We start from the raw sequence: 16,262 nt of genomic DNA, 5'->3' as shown, positions 1-16,262 counted from the left end.
AAATCAGACATTTGGTTTATATGACAATATGTGTTTTACGTTGTTATATGAGTTGGTGTCCCCCAAAATAACAAATGTCGGCATAACGGATTTTTTTTTCCAACCTTTTATTCAACTTCTCCCCGCGTCACTATCCGCATTGCATTGCGCGCTTCTCTCAACAGGGGGGAAAAATAAGGCAGTAACTTTTTAGAAGTGTAGCAAGTTTTTTTTTTTGTTTCTTTTTTGTTATTTACTTGTCCAGGCTGTTCTAAAACACCAGCTCGTATGCTTGATACATATTAGATGACATTTCAAAGCACCGATGGCCGAGCGGTTGGGAACATTGTTACCTGCGATTTGACACCTTGCTGTAAGGTCCTTCCAAATTGCGTGAGACGCTTCGGGAACGTTCGAGAGAACCAAAGCCCCGCCCACAGTCGCGAGCTCAGCTGATGCAGCTAAGCCCTCCGCGAGAACAGCTCGCCAGCTCACATCAGCAGTGCAGTAATGCCGTCTTGACGCCGCTCAAATAATACATGGAGAAAACTTTAAGCAAACGTCCGGACGAGCTACCGGAATTGTACAAACGGGAATCACGATGGTCGATACCGCGGCACTTTTATTTGGAAAACACGTGCCCGTCTTGGGAGAGGAAGAAAGTGTCACGGACATTATAGGAACATACATTTTCAGGCTCGCATCCCTGCGTCAAGAAGAGGAAAAAGGCACTTTGCTCCGACGGGGAAGCGTAGACAGTGGCGACGAGACCGACAGCACTTTACATTGTAAGTATACAAAATAACTTCGAATGCAACGCGGCTATGGGCGACCTCTTCTATCCTGGGATTTACCTGGGTTGGGGAACTAGTTTATACAGTGTAGCGGAAGGAGCTGTCTGATGCAAGAAATGCGGTTCTTGAATCAGGTGATGTCATGCTGAGCTCAGTTGCTCTCTTTTGCTGACTAACGATGAGGAACACATTTTCAATAGAATCAAACTATGTATGTACAGTGAACCCGTTGGTCATTCTCAGTTAAGGTTTACTGTATAACTGACTTCTAAAACTTAATATTTGAACAAAAGTCCTCAATTTTAACAATACGCAGCACCTTCGTGGGGCTAACAGAAATAAGATAAAATATTAATGAGAGTGATGGAGCTTCAAACAGCTACTACTTTCATGCACATAAAGCAGTATCTCATGTAAAGAAGCATTAAATATCTTAAATATCAACTCAGTGTTCAAAACCTATGTTATCCTTCACAGTTACCAACATGGATGCTGGTTTGGAGCACGAGGAGCGAGTCCTTCAACAAGATTTGACGAGGCGCATCGAGCTCTGCCTGACCGAGGCCAAGGTTTCGGTGCTCCAGTGCAAGATGCTGCTTCTCCCCCGCCAGATGACCACCAGGGTCGGTCGCGATGTGCTTCGCTCTTCCACAGATGAGCCGTGCGGGCTGCGGGGTGCTTCCATCAGGGTCTACGTGGAGACCAAGAATGGCCTCAAGTCTTTGGGGTGTGTTTTCCCGGACTCAAGTGTCAACCCGACATTTGAACTGTCTGTCGTGTTTAAGGCGGACATGAATGACGGCTGGCCGCCATTCAAGCACATCTTTGAGAGCAGTAAAGTGTTAAAGCTTAGACCAGAGTACAAGCTGGTAAAGAGGAAGCTCTACTCTTCTGCCAGCCCCGTGATCCATGAGTTTAACACACACGTGAGGAGTTGAACATTTTCATTTGTTTTAAGCAAAGGGTCAAACTGTTAATTGTTGCCTGCTAACTTGTTAATTTGCACAGATAGTTGAACGTTCCAAGTATACACTGGATGCACCCCCTCTGGAAGGGGCAGGGCTCATTTCTTATGTGTGCTGCCTTTGTATTTTTGATAATAAAACAATTTGTTCACAATTGTTTTTCTAGTTCATTTCAGCTAGTGGTGGTGACCAATCCAAGGTGAACCCTGAAAACAAACTCTCAAAAATGGATAGATTTAAACAGTCATACAAGTGGAAATATAAGTTGTACTAAAGAGATTTAAAAATTGTTAATGTACAATGTGGACTTTAAAGTTTAGAGTAGTGATGTTTTATAGTATCAAATAGAGGGAGAATTCACTCTATTTTAAGAGAAAACATCTACTTGCCTAATTTATATTTTCTGAAATGTGCAGCAAATATGACAGCACCATAGTTTAAAACAAATCTTTTATTTAACAAATGTACAACTAAACATAGGATACGTGTATCTGCTATCCAAACACAAACTCTAAATGGTCCATAACGTGGGCACAAAACTTTTTTTCTTAACTTTCTTCTAGAACACATTACACAAGCTGTCTCTGATCACGCCACAAATTCTGGCAACACCCAAATCGATAACTGGATAGTGGAAACATCAATACTAATTCAGCAAAACGGACTCGACACATTTGGACTCCTTTCAACCGCTCCCACACCCAGGTTTGACTAATTTCTTGAATGTGTCCAGGAAGAAACTCTCGTTACTTTACACAGAAGTAACGCCTTGGTGTCATTAGGCATTAAAATGTAGTAGAACATAATTTTCATATTGCAAAGGCCGCAACTCAACTTGTGGGGAGGGGGCTGCTTCAATTTCAGTCAGTGGACTTTATTTTTTTCATGTGTTGATTTTAATATCGTCGTGATATGGATACAGTCATAGGTTTACATACCGTAAAAGGTATGCCAGACCTATAAGACCAAACTATTTATGTATTGTAAATTTGGTAATTGATTGTAAATACACAAATGTATTGCTTGTATTCATTACAAAAACAAAATACACAGGACACGTGGAGTTTTAAAAAATAATTGCATATTAAATCCCAAAAATTGCAATTACTTGACTTTTTTCAAAATTGTTCAGCCCGATTTCACAGCTCATGATTAATCAAGCGCCTGGAACGCAAGCCTTTCTTTTGGACATGAGCTGTTCATCCGTATGTGGAATAATGGTGAAGGCGGTGCATTCAATGACACTGACACAATTATCCAAACTATATTTAAATTTCACCTTACAATTAACCTTAAAAATGAGAGAACATGGAGGAAAAGGTCAACAACACATTTGCTTCAAAATTGACATTCAGATCAGTGGGTGGAAAAACAAAGCAAACTGATTCGACAACAGGAAGTCTTCAAATATTATCTTTCCAACATCTTTGTTGCATAATGTTGCATGTCTTTGAATGCACCACCCAACAAAATGTTTGAATATGGTCCAAGGAGCTAACTGAAGAAGAAAACGAGATGTCGCTCCATGGGGACACATTAACACCCCAGCACGTACCATATGCTCAGCTCTAGAAAAGAACAAATGCACTAGCACAGGTGCTAATACACAAGGTCCAGACACTGAACAGCTCGCTCTACTGAACTACTAGACCACTCATTTCCATCTCCTTTGCCTCTGTGGGTCCTGCTCAAGTCTATTTCTTCATTTTCAGGTCAGCCTCCATTGCACTACGGCGACCCCTGGTGCCGCCGTCCTGTAGTGGAGAAAGAGGGGAGCAGGAAGCAACCAGAAAGAAGTAGGGGAAAAGAGAAAGAAAAGGGATTAATGGAGAGGTTGAGAATGTAGCTGACAGAACCATCCCCCCCCCCCCACACACACACACACACAGCACATAGAAGGTCCACCTCTGGGGGTATGGGGTAGGGGTAGGTGGGTTCCTCCTCGGATGGAGAACAGAAAAAAATGGTGATCAAATAAAAATCCAATTTAAGAGAAGGAAAACAAATTACATCATGCAGACAGAAAAAGTTCACGTGAAAGGGGCATGTGTCAGCGCGCCGAGATTGACTGGAAACAGTTGAACGGTGCGATTCAACACAGTTCAAATGGGTGCTCAAAGATGAAGCTAGCATGTTTCATGGGACTGAGGGGGGGAAAAAAACAATTGTTGGCCGGGTTGACATTTGTAAATATTTGCGAGTATGTTCAATTATATTTGACAGTCAGATTTTTTTTTTTTTTTTTTTTTAACTCCACGCTTGCATAATCCCCCCCATCAATTGTTTCTGCTTTAAAGGGGAACACGTAGATTTTGATGAGGTAAATCAGTATCAAACTCATTTTTGTCGCGGGCCGCATCGTAGTCATAGAATCTTTTGGAGGGCCATAATGATTGTCAATACATTATATTACTGTATATGCTACACAACAAATTGATGAATAACTAGTTTTGAAATCAGAGACTAGTAAAAACGGCTCAAATATTTTAAACTGATGAATGGCAATAAAAATTGTCAGCAATATCTTTATTTGTATTTTTTTAAAGTGAAATATTGGCACAAGTTGATTGATCCACAATTTGTTTGTGTGGGCCACATAAAATTATGTGGCAGGCCATATCTGACCCCCGGGTCTTGAGTTTGACACCGATGAAGTAAATGAAAACTTCCACCTGACAGTTCTGAGGCTGGGGGATCAAACCCAGGCCTTCCTGTGTGGAGTTTGCATGTTTTCCCTAATCTTGCATGTAATATTTTAAGGCACTTCTTGAATTTGTCTTACAGTGTGAATGTGAGTGACATGTAATTTGTCTTGTGTCGTGCGATTGGCTGGTGGCCAATCAGGGAGAGTTGCTGCAATTCAACATTTTCGACACGGGATCAGTCAATAATCGCATTTATCAGCCTGTGCAGGAGTAATAGAAGTTTATCTGATTTAACAAAAGTGACCCAAGCGTCGACCTCACGAAGCAAACACTGATAAGTGGTGCGAGTATTTGAGTTGCAACAAGGTCAAAGGGCAGCACGTGGGAGATAGCTTTCCCAAACAGTGTGGTGCTCAGATTGAGCTGAAATCTTTTAGAGTAAGCGACAATGCAATTTAAATGACCACTTCTATATCAATTATCCTCGCGTAGTTGCAGATAGTTATTATTGCCCGTTTCAATCTCAAGTAGTGTTGATCCGCGTATAGTCGCCACATACCATTGCTGCCATTTACATTCACATATAGTATGAAACTCAAATTCTGCTCAGCATCATTGCCTGATGCAAATGTACACATTTCTTGATTTTTTAATTTTTTATTCAATGATCGTGTGCTGCCGCTCTCCGCTTTATGGCTTACAAACCCAAAATCGACCGCTTGCAGGACTATTCAAAACAGCAATTGTTTACTTATTGCGTAACTGATATTACCCCCAACCTTTAATATCTTGTATTACTATGGCCTTAAACACTTCTTATCATGCCACAAATGTCAAACTGAAAAGTGAACTGATGAGGTGGTTGCGATGACAAGAAGCGTGTGCGGACGGTGGCCTGCTTCTGGTGAGATCTGATCAATAACCTGCATACTTACAAAGAGAGAGAGAAGGAAAGCAGGAGAGGCCATTGGGACCATGTCCTGCAGAAGGACACATATTGGAGTGAGGAGGAGAGAACACACACAGGCACATGCGCGTACACACACACAAACGTGTGAGAAAGCGTCATTAAAGTGTCCATCAAATGGATAGACGAGCGTCCGGGAAAAAAAAAACAACTACCAAAACCATACACACACTCATAAACAAGTACTCGTACAGCATTTTGCTATTCAATACAGTATATTTGCTTTGTTCTAGTTGAACCTACACAATTATGACAGATTTTTTTTCAAGCTATGCAACACACTGATCAGTCTGTTTGACATCTAACAAATGCTGGTTGAAGACAGATGCTTGGCCAGTGTGTGACCAAACTGGTGCACACCATAAGGAGGTGTCAGGCCATTGTGGCTGTATATGCTACATTCACACTACCGATTGTTACACAAATACTACATTGTAAACTTGCCAATATGTCTTCTTTCCTCAAACTTCAATTTACCACTCCACCAAAGACGAGGAAATGGTCGCAACAAAATAGGCGAGGGTGGAAAATATTTGCAACATTTTTCATCGGCGCAACTCACGCATTCCATTCCCTCTGTTTATCGCACAAAATTGTGTCCATGACAAAGGTGGCACCAGACTTTCCAAGGTATATTATTGCTAAAAAGAATAGTTACAACAAAGAAACGCTCTATCCAATACCAATGTTTTTACTTTTTGCAAAATGCGGTTTTAAAAAAAAGTGACAAATGTAACTGAACATAAATTCATTAATAACTGTGGACACCTTTGGGAAAAAGACCACATTGTAAACATTCACTGGTCCTACTTTACTGGCTAATAAGAACTCTGCTCAAGCACATTGTCAACATTTACTGGTCCTACTTTACTGGCTAATAACAACTATGCTCAAGCACAGTTTCACTAGCCAGCAGTGAAGTCATTGGAAATTCACATAACAGCAGCAAGTGGCAAAACAGCTTAGCCAAGTGGCTGGCAAACATACAAACGCACACAAGCACACACGGAGAGACAGACATTTGCGACAAATGAAGCTTCATGCAGGAAAGGCTTTTACCAAAAATGATCACACCACCGCACTGGCTGAGGTTTCTCGTGTGTGTCATCAGTGTGCTCTTAAGCATGTGTGTACATCTTTATACCAATGTTCAACTCAATAGTCATAGACAATAGATATAATAATCACACGCCACAATGACTTGCCAGGGTATATCATTCCTTTTTTTTTTTTTCATTATATACTGATTAATGTGATCCCATGCATGTGTTGGAAAATGAGAATACTCTGGTCACTGCCAACTAAACTGCAAAAGATGTTGACAATCGTCGAAATAATAGTTGCGCAATGCAAGGCACATATGTAGTTGAAGGCACATTCTCACCAGAAGAAAAGTTCAAATTTATAAATTGAGACACTTGAGATTTGAATTCAGCTAGATGATAGACACATTTAAGCAGTACACTTGCACATGTCCCTAAGCCTAATGCCATAATCTGACATAATTCCAGTCATATATCCAGTTTACAAGACTTTGGGCATGTCAGCTCAAGGAAGTGCTCCAATAAGTTACACATCAATGCTCAGAGTAAACTACAGTGAATTCCCCTCCATCCCGGGGTTGCGTTCCAGTACACCCCTTCAATAAGTGATATACACCCTAGGCGTGCTACTGCTAGCCTGCATTTGCGTACTCGAGTTTCAATAGGTGATCACCGTAATGGCACCTTTATGACTTAGCGACAAAACAAAATATCTCTGCATTTGATTGTGCTGTTTCAGCTGTGTAGATGCAAATATAAATTCAAAACAATAAATAGTATATGAAGAGAGAGTAAGATCAATGAATCACACACAAATGTACAATATGTGTAGTCACGTCAGCAAGGACGACAACGGTGGTGATGAAGCTGCTCTAATACAATGCATTCTTGTTCCAACGCCAGTGACTTCTTGTTTTAACAAAAAAATACTAAATAAACCTCTCACGACCATTGAAAACATGCCTATGGGCATCTGGCCTGCTGTCTTTCTCCTTTTGACTCCGCCAATGCTGTTTTGGTACTGTGGTGCAGACCAATGTCAGGATGTCACTCCGCTAACGTTAAACAAAAGTATTGCGTACAGCATGGGAAACGTAGAAATGATCAGCAAGTGGGGGCTGTGCGTCTACTGACAAAAGGCAAACGCCAATCAGTGGCTGACAGTTTGCAACAACCGGAGCTACGGTATTTTATCGTGATGCATGGGATCAGAAACGAACGCACACGCGCACACAAAAATCAAATCACAAATCGAAAATATTTTACCGCCATCCCGAAACCCACGATGGAGGGAGTTTTACTCTAAGTCACATTGAAACCTCATAAAGTTGTGTCAAAGCATACTTGCTGGTTATTTGCTCAATCTGATTCTTGGTAGCCAATGTACTGTCCCAATTTCAGACAAACAAACCTACACACATTTGAGGAACTAGAACACGTATGTCACTTTCTCCTTATTTAAGTTTCTCAACACACCTTCTCAGCTGGTTCGCCTGGTTTGCGATTTCCCTCCCTGCCACGGAGGCTCTTGGCGGAGATGGCACTCTCTGAGGTTTGCATAATGAGCTGCGTGGCCAGGAACTGCTGAACGTGCTCCAGGACGTCACGCTGCATTTCCAGGGCCATGTGATAGACGTCGTGGTCTGACGAGTTGTACATGACAGCATTCTGAAACATCAGCATGATGTCTCGCTGGAATTCTGCTGTTGTACGGATCACGCCGGATTCAATGTTCTTCTTGATTGCAGATAGGTCCATCGGTCTGTAACAGGATGAGTTAAGGCAAGGGAGAAGATTGTTCCTTGTACGTTACATCTGCTCAATTATGGATAAAATCATAATTACGATTATTTTGTTCAATATTGAAATCACGATTATTTACACAATTATGCGTTTTAAATTGGAAGGCTATTTCTTGAACATGTTTGGAAAAGTATTTATTGAACATGTCTTAGAAAAATGAATTTCGTCTGGAGCCAAAATAGTAACCATGATTAAAGTTCGATTAATTGAGAAGCCCCATTGTGCGTTTTAAAAAAATTAACTCGGAACTCAAATTGAGGCTGACCGAGCAAAGTAAAAATGTTGATCAAGCAAAGGTAAGATGAAAAAACACTTCATTTGTCAGTGGCCTGGGCACCCGTTCATTATTGTCAGTCCAACTGTTAATCAGTCTGTCAGTCCATCATTCTAATTTAATTGCGCTACCATCATTGCTTCCCACCAATCCACAAGTCTGCTAAATCCGCCAATCCGTTAAGAAAGAAAAAAAAAGTCCAACAGATGGAAAATCCATCCATCCATCCATCCATTACCTAAACCAATTTAATCAAAAAATACTGTCATTTGTGAATATGTGGCTTGCCCAGTCATTAAAGTCATGGATTGCAGGAACACTGTGATCTCACCTGTGTACAATGCTGTGGTAACCAGGGGCGATGTCGTCTGATACAGGCTGCAAGAAGACGCTGGCATACCTGAGAGAAACGAGATGAAGAAATAGAGTTCTGGAGGTGGCACTGCGCAAAATGAGCATGATTACAGCGGACAATATTGATTTGTTTTGTGGGTTGAGGCAAGGCTAGAGAGCACCACCTGTGGTTAGCTGCAGCTCTCCACACCAGCATTATGGCTTTCTTCCAAATTTTCTGAGCCTGCACAGCCTCTTGATCCTCGCCACATGTAGATCTGGTATGAACAGAGAATGGGGATTGGTACCCAAATGACAAAACATTGTCTGCAAAGATACTCACAGCTGGGAAGACGAGGCGGGGCTGCTGGCCAGTGAATCAGCTGTGTAGCGTTGAGAGGGCGGCCCGTAACCATCTTCACTCTCACTGGCAGCTCGCTCCACTTCTGACAAATAGGCACCCTCCCCCTCTCCGCACTCCTCTTTCAGCTCCATTCCTTCTTCGGGATCGCACTCGCTCCCTGCTTCTTCCTCCTCTTTTACCTCCTGATTTTAAGTAGCACTTTGGTCAATGGCAGCATAGTAAGAACAGCTTTACAATTATACAATAATGCTTGTCTATTACCTTGGACTCTCTGCCAGATACAGAACTGTCCTCAGAATCTGTGGGACATACAATGATTGTTAGTCATTTTTTTAAAACTGGGGCATCACGTTCTGTGTGTTTGTCAGGTCACCTAGGCATGGTGGGTTCGCTTCGGGCTGATTCCACTCCTCTACTTCAGTCTTCACTACCGCATTTGTGTCACCTTTTTCTTCATTGCCCTCTTCTGTATCATCACCTCCAGCAGTGACATCTTCCGAGTTGTCACACAAAGCGATGTCACTTTCAATCACAGCTGATTCACAGTTTCCCTTGACCCGTTCCTCTGTGCTTGTAGTTTCTGGTTGATTTGGGGCATCTGGGCTGACAGGGGTGGGAACAGAGAGTGTCGGCGCATCACAAGCCTCCTGTATGTGCTCTGAGTCTTGGACAGTGGATGCTGGATCTGAATCCTTTATTTCCTGGGTTTCCCAGGGGCCTGGCAGGGTGTGTCCTTCTGAGACGGCCTCTTCACACAGAGACAGTGCTGCTTCCACTGCTGCTGCATCCAAAGCCTCCACTGAATCATCCACCTCGAAAGCACAGCAAGCATGACTTCTCAATAGGCGACTTCTCAATACCCAGCTACTGACAGACCCAAGCCCAAGTTTAAAAAAAAAAAAAAATGGTGTGTTGCATCAGAAAGGTGATTCCACGAAAAAAAAAAGACCTGTGCCATACAAATTATGCTAGTGACTCGCCATAGTGACCCCCTGATAGGATAAGCCTAAAGTCCCAACATCGTGGAACCTTGGTTCACAACCTTATTTTTTTTTCTCATACTGTTCACAAACTAAAATTTTAGATAACCGAAGCAACTTTTGCCAATAAAGTGAATGGTAATTGAAATATAAATTACTCATTTTTATTAGCTCTGCTACATATCTGGTTGTCTGGCAACAAGTCAAGGTTGGACACCACCCTCTTGGCCATATTAAACTGGGATGGGCTCCAGCTCACCATTAAGCTAATATGAACAAGTGCAATATAAACTGGATGACGTGATGTTTTTAACTTTTTGTTGTTGTTGACCATAAACGTTAAATCTAGCCTCTATCTGTGACTTCTGTGGCAGTGAATTGAGTTCTGCCTGTATTGTACACTACTGCCACCTGCTGTTCTAATGAAGCTCAAATGAAAATTGTCTTTCAGACGTAAATGTCATTCAAATATAATTGACCGTTGCAAGCTACCAGAGATTCACATTTGCTGCAAACAGCCTTTTTGGGGGACGTGACAGAACTGAAGACCAGCATATTTACATCAAAGATTATACTAACAGTAAGACTTTTAAGTGTGTACCTTTTCCTCAATGATGGCAATGATGTCACCTACAGTTTCCAGATCTAGCTCATCTCCCATGTAAGAGACAGCGACAAGGTCCTCTTCTACTAATCCTGTGTCTTCACCAAGCTCTGCCTTCACTGCAGCTTCAACTTCCCCCACTACAAAAAAAAAAAAAAAAAAGAGGACACATTAAAACGGTTGCTGTACATGGTAGGCCTTCTCCAATTCAGAACATTATGTAGAGTCTTGCCTGTTAGCTTAGCAATTGCAAAGTTACTGGTAGCTGCTGGCAACCCTACAAAAGGCAAAAAACTCAAAACATGCTGTACATTTCTGCCAAAGTAAGTTTTATCTCAAGCAACATTTTTATATGCCAAATCTAAGATTCAAGCATTGTTGTTTTTTTCCATCAAATGGTTGAATAAGACCAAACATGAGCATAAGCCAGCCAAAATTTACTTTGTTACATTGAGAACATTTACCTGTCATGACGTCATGGCCAGGTGGTAATGGGGCGGCGACAACAGCAGCAGTTTGTATTCCATTGCTAAGACTTCCAGAGGTGTCTCCATCAGTAACCTGCAAGAGCACAATTGTTTGTTGTTCTTGTAATAAATGTTGGTTGTACTAAACAAGGGCACCTTAACAACACAGGGCATTTACAGGTTTGTAACAATTTTGCACCTAATGCGAGTGGGCCACATGGGCTCGATAATATGTTGCAATATGACAAATGGTTTGGCACAGTTGTCGAATGGGTTTAAGCTCTATTGAGAACTTTAAAAGCAGGCTTAAATGTGGAGGGTAATTAGGGCCTCATTTTCAAAAATAGGACTTTCATCCTCGACTGAAATAAACGCTGACAAGGCATGCTGCATTTGTCTCTTTTTTCAACAGACAATCAGACAGCTCTGGCATTGTAGTTGCGGTCTAACTTTATTGTACGATAATATCTATCACAGGTTAACAAATACACTATCCTGACAAAAAACATTAGTTTAAGAACTTGCTGCATATAATGTAATCTGACTGCAATGTCACATTCATCATATGCACCAATAACAATAAAATGAATGAAATAAATAAATGAATGAATGAATCATGTGATCTAATAGTTTCTTGAACTATCAAATTCAGGCTATGCTGGCTCTCACAAGGCGGGGGCTGGCCGAGATGTGGTTGCCTTTTTTCAGCAGTTCCGACAGCAGAGGAGAGGGAGGCGGTGTCGCTTTCTGAGGAAGCAGCCTCTTCTGTGAATTATCCTCTGCAAGAGTTGCAAGGCCTCCTCCATCTTTATGCCCTTGGCTTGGAGCTTCTGACACTGGGAGAAAAATACCTATACCTTGGACCTGGAGCGGCAGAAGAAAATGAAATTAGTGGTCAACAAAGTTCAGTTGAAATTTTCAGGGAGAGATGGAAAACAGGCAGGATATGGTGACCAGGGTTCCCTACTCGTGCCATAGACCAATGAAGCAGGACTACTTGAAAAATAGGTTACTTGTGGAGTAGCAAATATTCGAGGTAACGCAATTCAAATTGGAGTATCCCAGGAAACGGATTGCGTTCAACCAGGATGTTAACACCTAGGCAAGGATGTACGTACAGAGTGGGTACTGGTGTCATCTGAGACGATGGCCGCAGGTTCTTTGGGTGGTGTGGGGGCTGATGTGTCCGTCTGAGAGTCCAGGCTCGTAGGACTGGCCCCCAAAGGAGACCGAACAGTGACACTGGGCAGACGCTTGGGAGTGTTTTTAATTGCCTGACGAGCTGGAAGACAAATGAGAGTCAGAGAATAATATATGCATCTACTGAACTCCTGACATATGCATGATCATCACTTTCTAATGGAATCCTCACATCTCTAAAACCACAACTTTTAAGGAAATCAAACAGTGGCATATTTCTTGAGGGGAAAAAGCTTTAACAGTTAACCAAAGTTATTACAGCTATTGTTTTTTTCCCCCGACAAATTACTCATACGTAACTACCCAGTTTTTCCTCATTATTGTCTAACAAAACAGACTTTAAATTTTGAGGAGACAATGTTACCGCACAGTCATGGAAAAATGGATTTACGACACTTTTCAGACAGTTCAAGTGTTCAACAGAAATTTGCTCTCAATTATCTTTACACAGGTTAATAATCTGTATAAATAACACAATAAGTATTCTTATAATAATAAGAATTTATGAAAAAATACTAAATTAGGACATAGATTCCAGCCTGACTATAGCGCGATACGTACAAAAAAGGAGTGATTCCTGACCTGGCTACCGTGTCAAACAAGTGTGCAGGGAGAAAATTATTATGTAACGTCATTTTGGTTTTGTGGATTTGCCTTCAGTACAATTTAGGAATTTTCAAAAGCTAAATTCTGAAATGCATATTCTTTGACATTCTTCACCTTGATATGCCATTTCTGTTGCTTTCCTCTTCTGCTCTGCCTCCTCCTCCTCTTGCTTCTTTTTTCTGCCACAGAGAATTGAAAGAAATGGAAGGAAAAGTGACATTTTGACAACATGGATGGTTTAACAAATGAAAGAAATGAAAACTGATTGAACAAATCTTACAATGTTATCTCTGCCCACAGTTCTTTCAGCTGGGGGTCCATGTGACCTGTCTGTATCAGGTCCACTTCCTTTTTCAACTTTCTGCACAGGGAGAAATCACAGATTGGGCGAAGGGTGTAAATGTTGCATAAGAAATTTTGAAAACTTCTTTTCAAGGTCGTAGCTACCTGTACTGTTCCTGTGTGTCTCGTAGTAGTTTTTTCAGCTCCTCTATCCTCTCAGTAGTCAGTCTACGAACAATTACATCCTCAATGGTCTCAACCACCTCGCCCTTCTCACCACGCTTACGTCTAAAACAAAAGTTGCATTTAACTCAAAATTACAAACGTGGCATAAGCTGTTTTGGTCTGACTATGTATTTGTGATTTTCAGTACTGACTTAGGGGCTTCTGTGGCTTCCAGCAGCTCAGAATACTGTGAGGCACAGTGCTGAAACATTAAGAGATAAATGAATAATCCCAAATATTGGGAACATCGATTAAATCCAATACTGCTTCCTCAACAGACAATAGCTGGGATCTCTTACCTTCTGTGAGAACCAGTCAGGTGGTCGACCGGGCTCAGAAAAAGGCTTGATGGCTCTACTTACAGATACCCTAAAAGTATCGAAAGAGTAATATTCACTTCAAGTTAGGAAATTCATACAAAGTAATATTACTTTAAAAATTAGAAATATTGTACATAGAATGTACAAAAGCGATATTAAGTTGCCTGTTTACCAGTTTTGGTCACCACTCCTCATAACAGAAGAGGCCAGGCACAGTTTCTCCCTGACTGACCATGGCTCTGTTGGGCCAACATTCAGAATTTTATGCTCTGGAACAAAGCAGAGACACGGTTGAACACCAATAAAATGATCACAAGTAAAAATAAAACAATAAGTCAATACATTTAAATTCTCAAAATTATGGAGGGGCATTTGGATATCAGTGAATAAAGAAAATGTGATATCAGAATGATGTCAAGGAACCATAAATGTATGAGACCAAAACTAAGACACACTATTAGAAGAATAAGTATATACCATATGGCGACTGTTGATGACTTTGGTATGCTATACTAAATAAGTGGTATTTTCCCAAACAATGAATTGGTGGATTTCTTTTTAAACATTTGCTGATCTGTTGAATCCGAAGTAACAAATATCAAACATTACCCAATTAATTTACAAGTCTCTAAATATTAGCATGTATGTTAGAAATGAAAACATTATACGTATGCAGTTAAAAGTCATTGTTTAATTAACTTATTGTCCTTAAAGAAATGTGATTTTAATACTATGGCTATACTTTAGAAATACTAATGAAGAATACACGCATCTTGATTTAAAATATTGTGAGGAGTCAATCACATGTAATCATTATTATTAATAATATTATTTGTTATCATTATTTTATGCTACTCCTTGCCATTTACGTAAAGTTCTTCGGTTTATTTACGTTAAAATACAGTAGCAGACTTTACAATAGAACATTGAGCATGTAATACAGGACAATCCAAAAGTAAAAAGTACATAAATTGGGTGAGTTGTTGTATTCTTTTCCAAATAAATTTATTGTAGGTTGATAGCCTAATTGATACTAGAGTACGTCACGTTTAAATTAAAATGTATTGCATGTAACGGAATATGGTAGTTACAGTTTAAGTGACTGAAAAGAGAAACGGCAGAAACGACAGTCATGCGAGGCAAGAGTGCTGGCAGAAACAACAGTCATGCAGGGTAGGAGTACTTTAACAAATAGCTAGTATACAATCTACATTAGCTTAGCACTGTTATTACGGGGGAACTCTATGGTGAAACACAAACAGCTACGCGACATTGCGTTTGTTTAAGATAATAAAACTCTCATTTTCAACTAAACTAAGCTAAAAAACAACGTTTGGAGTACATTTCCATAGGTTTGCATCCTAAACTTCAAAGAAAGCCCTCTCGGTGGAAGAGGGGGGGAAAACACTCACTGCCTATCCCGCTCGCCATTTTTTTAGTGATAACAAGGCCAAGGTCCCAACTTCCGCCGGACGAATTTAAAAGATACACGAATGGGTTGAGCGAATATGGCCTAGTCCAAATTCCTGTATTCTAGCCTACATAGGCTATAGTGCGAATACTTGGACAGGGCCCGAGTACCTACAGGGTATCGAGGAATCAATCGTACGTAAAAGTCCCTGGTTTATTGAATGTGACGAAGTGACATGATTGACACTCGTTTATTTGATGCGACGAGATGCATCATGCACCAATTATTTTACACTCAGACTGAAAAAAAAATTAGTTGTGTTTGGTGCCTCTGTGTTTTCCAGCTATAATATTGTGAGTAACTGGGTGAATGAGAGGAATTTAGTGAACTTTGTGGAAACACACTTTTTAAATTGAGTCCATGTTAGTTTACGGCAGACCTGACATTTAATATGGCGGACAAGGTTACGTATACGAGCAATGGCTCATGGCGGGGTCTTTTTATAATGATAAAAATAATCATCATCATCATTATAATCCCAATGAACGTCTATTAGGCGTCTAGTCTAAATTTAGACCGAATTTAGATGTCTATAATTAGTGTAGTCTGAATCTTGACGACGAAATTAAATCCATTATATATTATATATTAAAAACTAAAATAGCTGTAAGTTGTGTAAATGATGGAGAAATGTTGTATTACTATGTTTTAAACAATCATTGATCAGTGTACAGTGTGTTTTTTATTTCGACCAGGTTTAGACGTCTAAATCTAGACCATATTATCATATCTTTTTAGACCCTATTTTATTTAGGGTACTGTCCCCTTCAGCCAAGTTGATATTTTATTCTGATGCAGTTGAGGAGTTATATTTTGGAGGAATATACATAATTTAATGTATTTAATTCATAGATATTTTCTGGTAATTGCCTGTTTTTTGCGTTATACACGATTACTGTTTGGTAAGATACCAAGTCAGTGAATTTAATAATAATAATAA

The 16,262-nt window shown here is 40.4% G+C and overlaps 2 protein-coding genes across 4 annotated transcripts; one reads left to right on the top strand and one right to left on the bottom strand.

The window, feature by feature from the left end:
* Positions 1-415: 415 nt before the first annotated feature.
* On the top strand, positions 416-1,892 carry si:ch211-39i2.2 (DNA damage-inducible transcript 4-like protein-like). The gene is made up of 2 exons (XM_061290720.1): positions 416-767; positions 1,251-1,892. Exons 1-2 carry the CDS (start codon positions 581-583, stop codon positions 1,709-1,711), a joined length of 648 nt encoding a protein of 215 aa, XP_061146704.1. The 5' UTR covers positions 416-580; the 3' UTR covers positions 1,712-1,892.
* Positions 1,893-2,174: 282 nt separating this feature from the next.
* Positions 2,175-15,313, bottom strand: brd8b (bromodomain containing 8b). Of its 3 annotated transcripts, none has more exons than XM_061279940.1 (19): positions 15,264-15,313; positions 14,024-14,120; positions 13,831-13,900; positions 13,684-13,733; positions 13,472-13,594; positions 13,305-13,385; positions 13,139-13,203; positions 12,337-12,500; positions 11,888-12,082; positions 11,216-11,312; positions 10,749-10,891; positions 9,541-9,979; positions 9,429-9,466; positions 9,147-9,349; positions 8,989-9,081; positions 8,802-8,870; positions 7,870-8,155; positions 5,319-5,363; positions 2,175-3,492 (listed from the first exon to the last, which is right to left on the bottom strand). In XM_061279940.1, exons 1-19 carry the CDS (start codon positions 15,280-15,282, stop codon positions 3,433-3,435), a joined length of 2,337 nt encoding a protein of 778 aa, XP_061135924.1. In that variant the 5' UTR covers positions 15,283-15,313; the 3' UTR covers positions 2,175-3,432. The 3 variants fall into 3 exon arrangements, with proteins under 3 accessions (XP_061135924.1, XP_061135926.1, XP_061135925.1); XM_061279942.1 differs by lacking the exon at positions 15,264-15,313 and adding an exon at positions 15,194-15,247; XM_061279941.1 differs by lacking the exon at positions 5,319-5,363.
* Between the last annotated feature and the right edge of the window lie 949 nt (positions 15,314-16,262).

The sequence above is a fragment of the Syngnathus typhle genome, linkage group LG1 (assembly GCF_033458585.1).
Source record: "Syngnathus typhle isolate RoL2023-S1 ecotype Sweden linkage group LG1, RoL_Styp_1.0, whole genome shotgun sequence".
NCBI lineage: Eukaryota > Metazoa > Chordata > Actinopteri > Syngnathiformes > Syngnathidae > Syngnathus > Syngnathus typhle.
Note: the sequence above shows the minus strand (reverse complement) of the source record. Positions and strands in the feature narration are given on the sequence as shown.

What these genes read in the sequence shown, in the direction of transcription:
- si:ch211-39i2.2 (XM_061290720.1), top strand. Translation starts at nt 581, where the DNA reads ATGGTCGATACCGCGGCACTTTTATTTGGAAAACACGTGCCCGTCTTG. An exon ending in GACCGACAGCACTTTACATT is followed by an intron (nt 768 to 1,250) that starts GTAAGTATACAA and finishes TATCCTTCACAG; the next exon opens with TTACCAACATGGATGCTGGT.
- brd8b (XM_061279940.1), bottom strand. An exon ending in AGGAGTGGTGACCAAAACTG is followed by an intron (nt 13,901 to 14,023) that starts GTAAACAGGCAA and finishes CGATACTTTTAG; the next exon opens with GGTATCTGTAAGTAGAGCCA. An exon ending in GACACACAGGAACAGTACAG is followed by an intron (nt 13,386 to 13,471) that starts GTAGCTACGACC and finishes CTCCCTGTGCAG; the next exon opens with AAAGTTGAAAAAGGAAGTGG.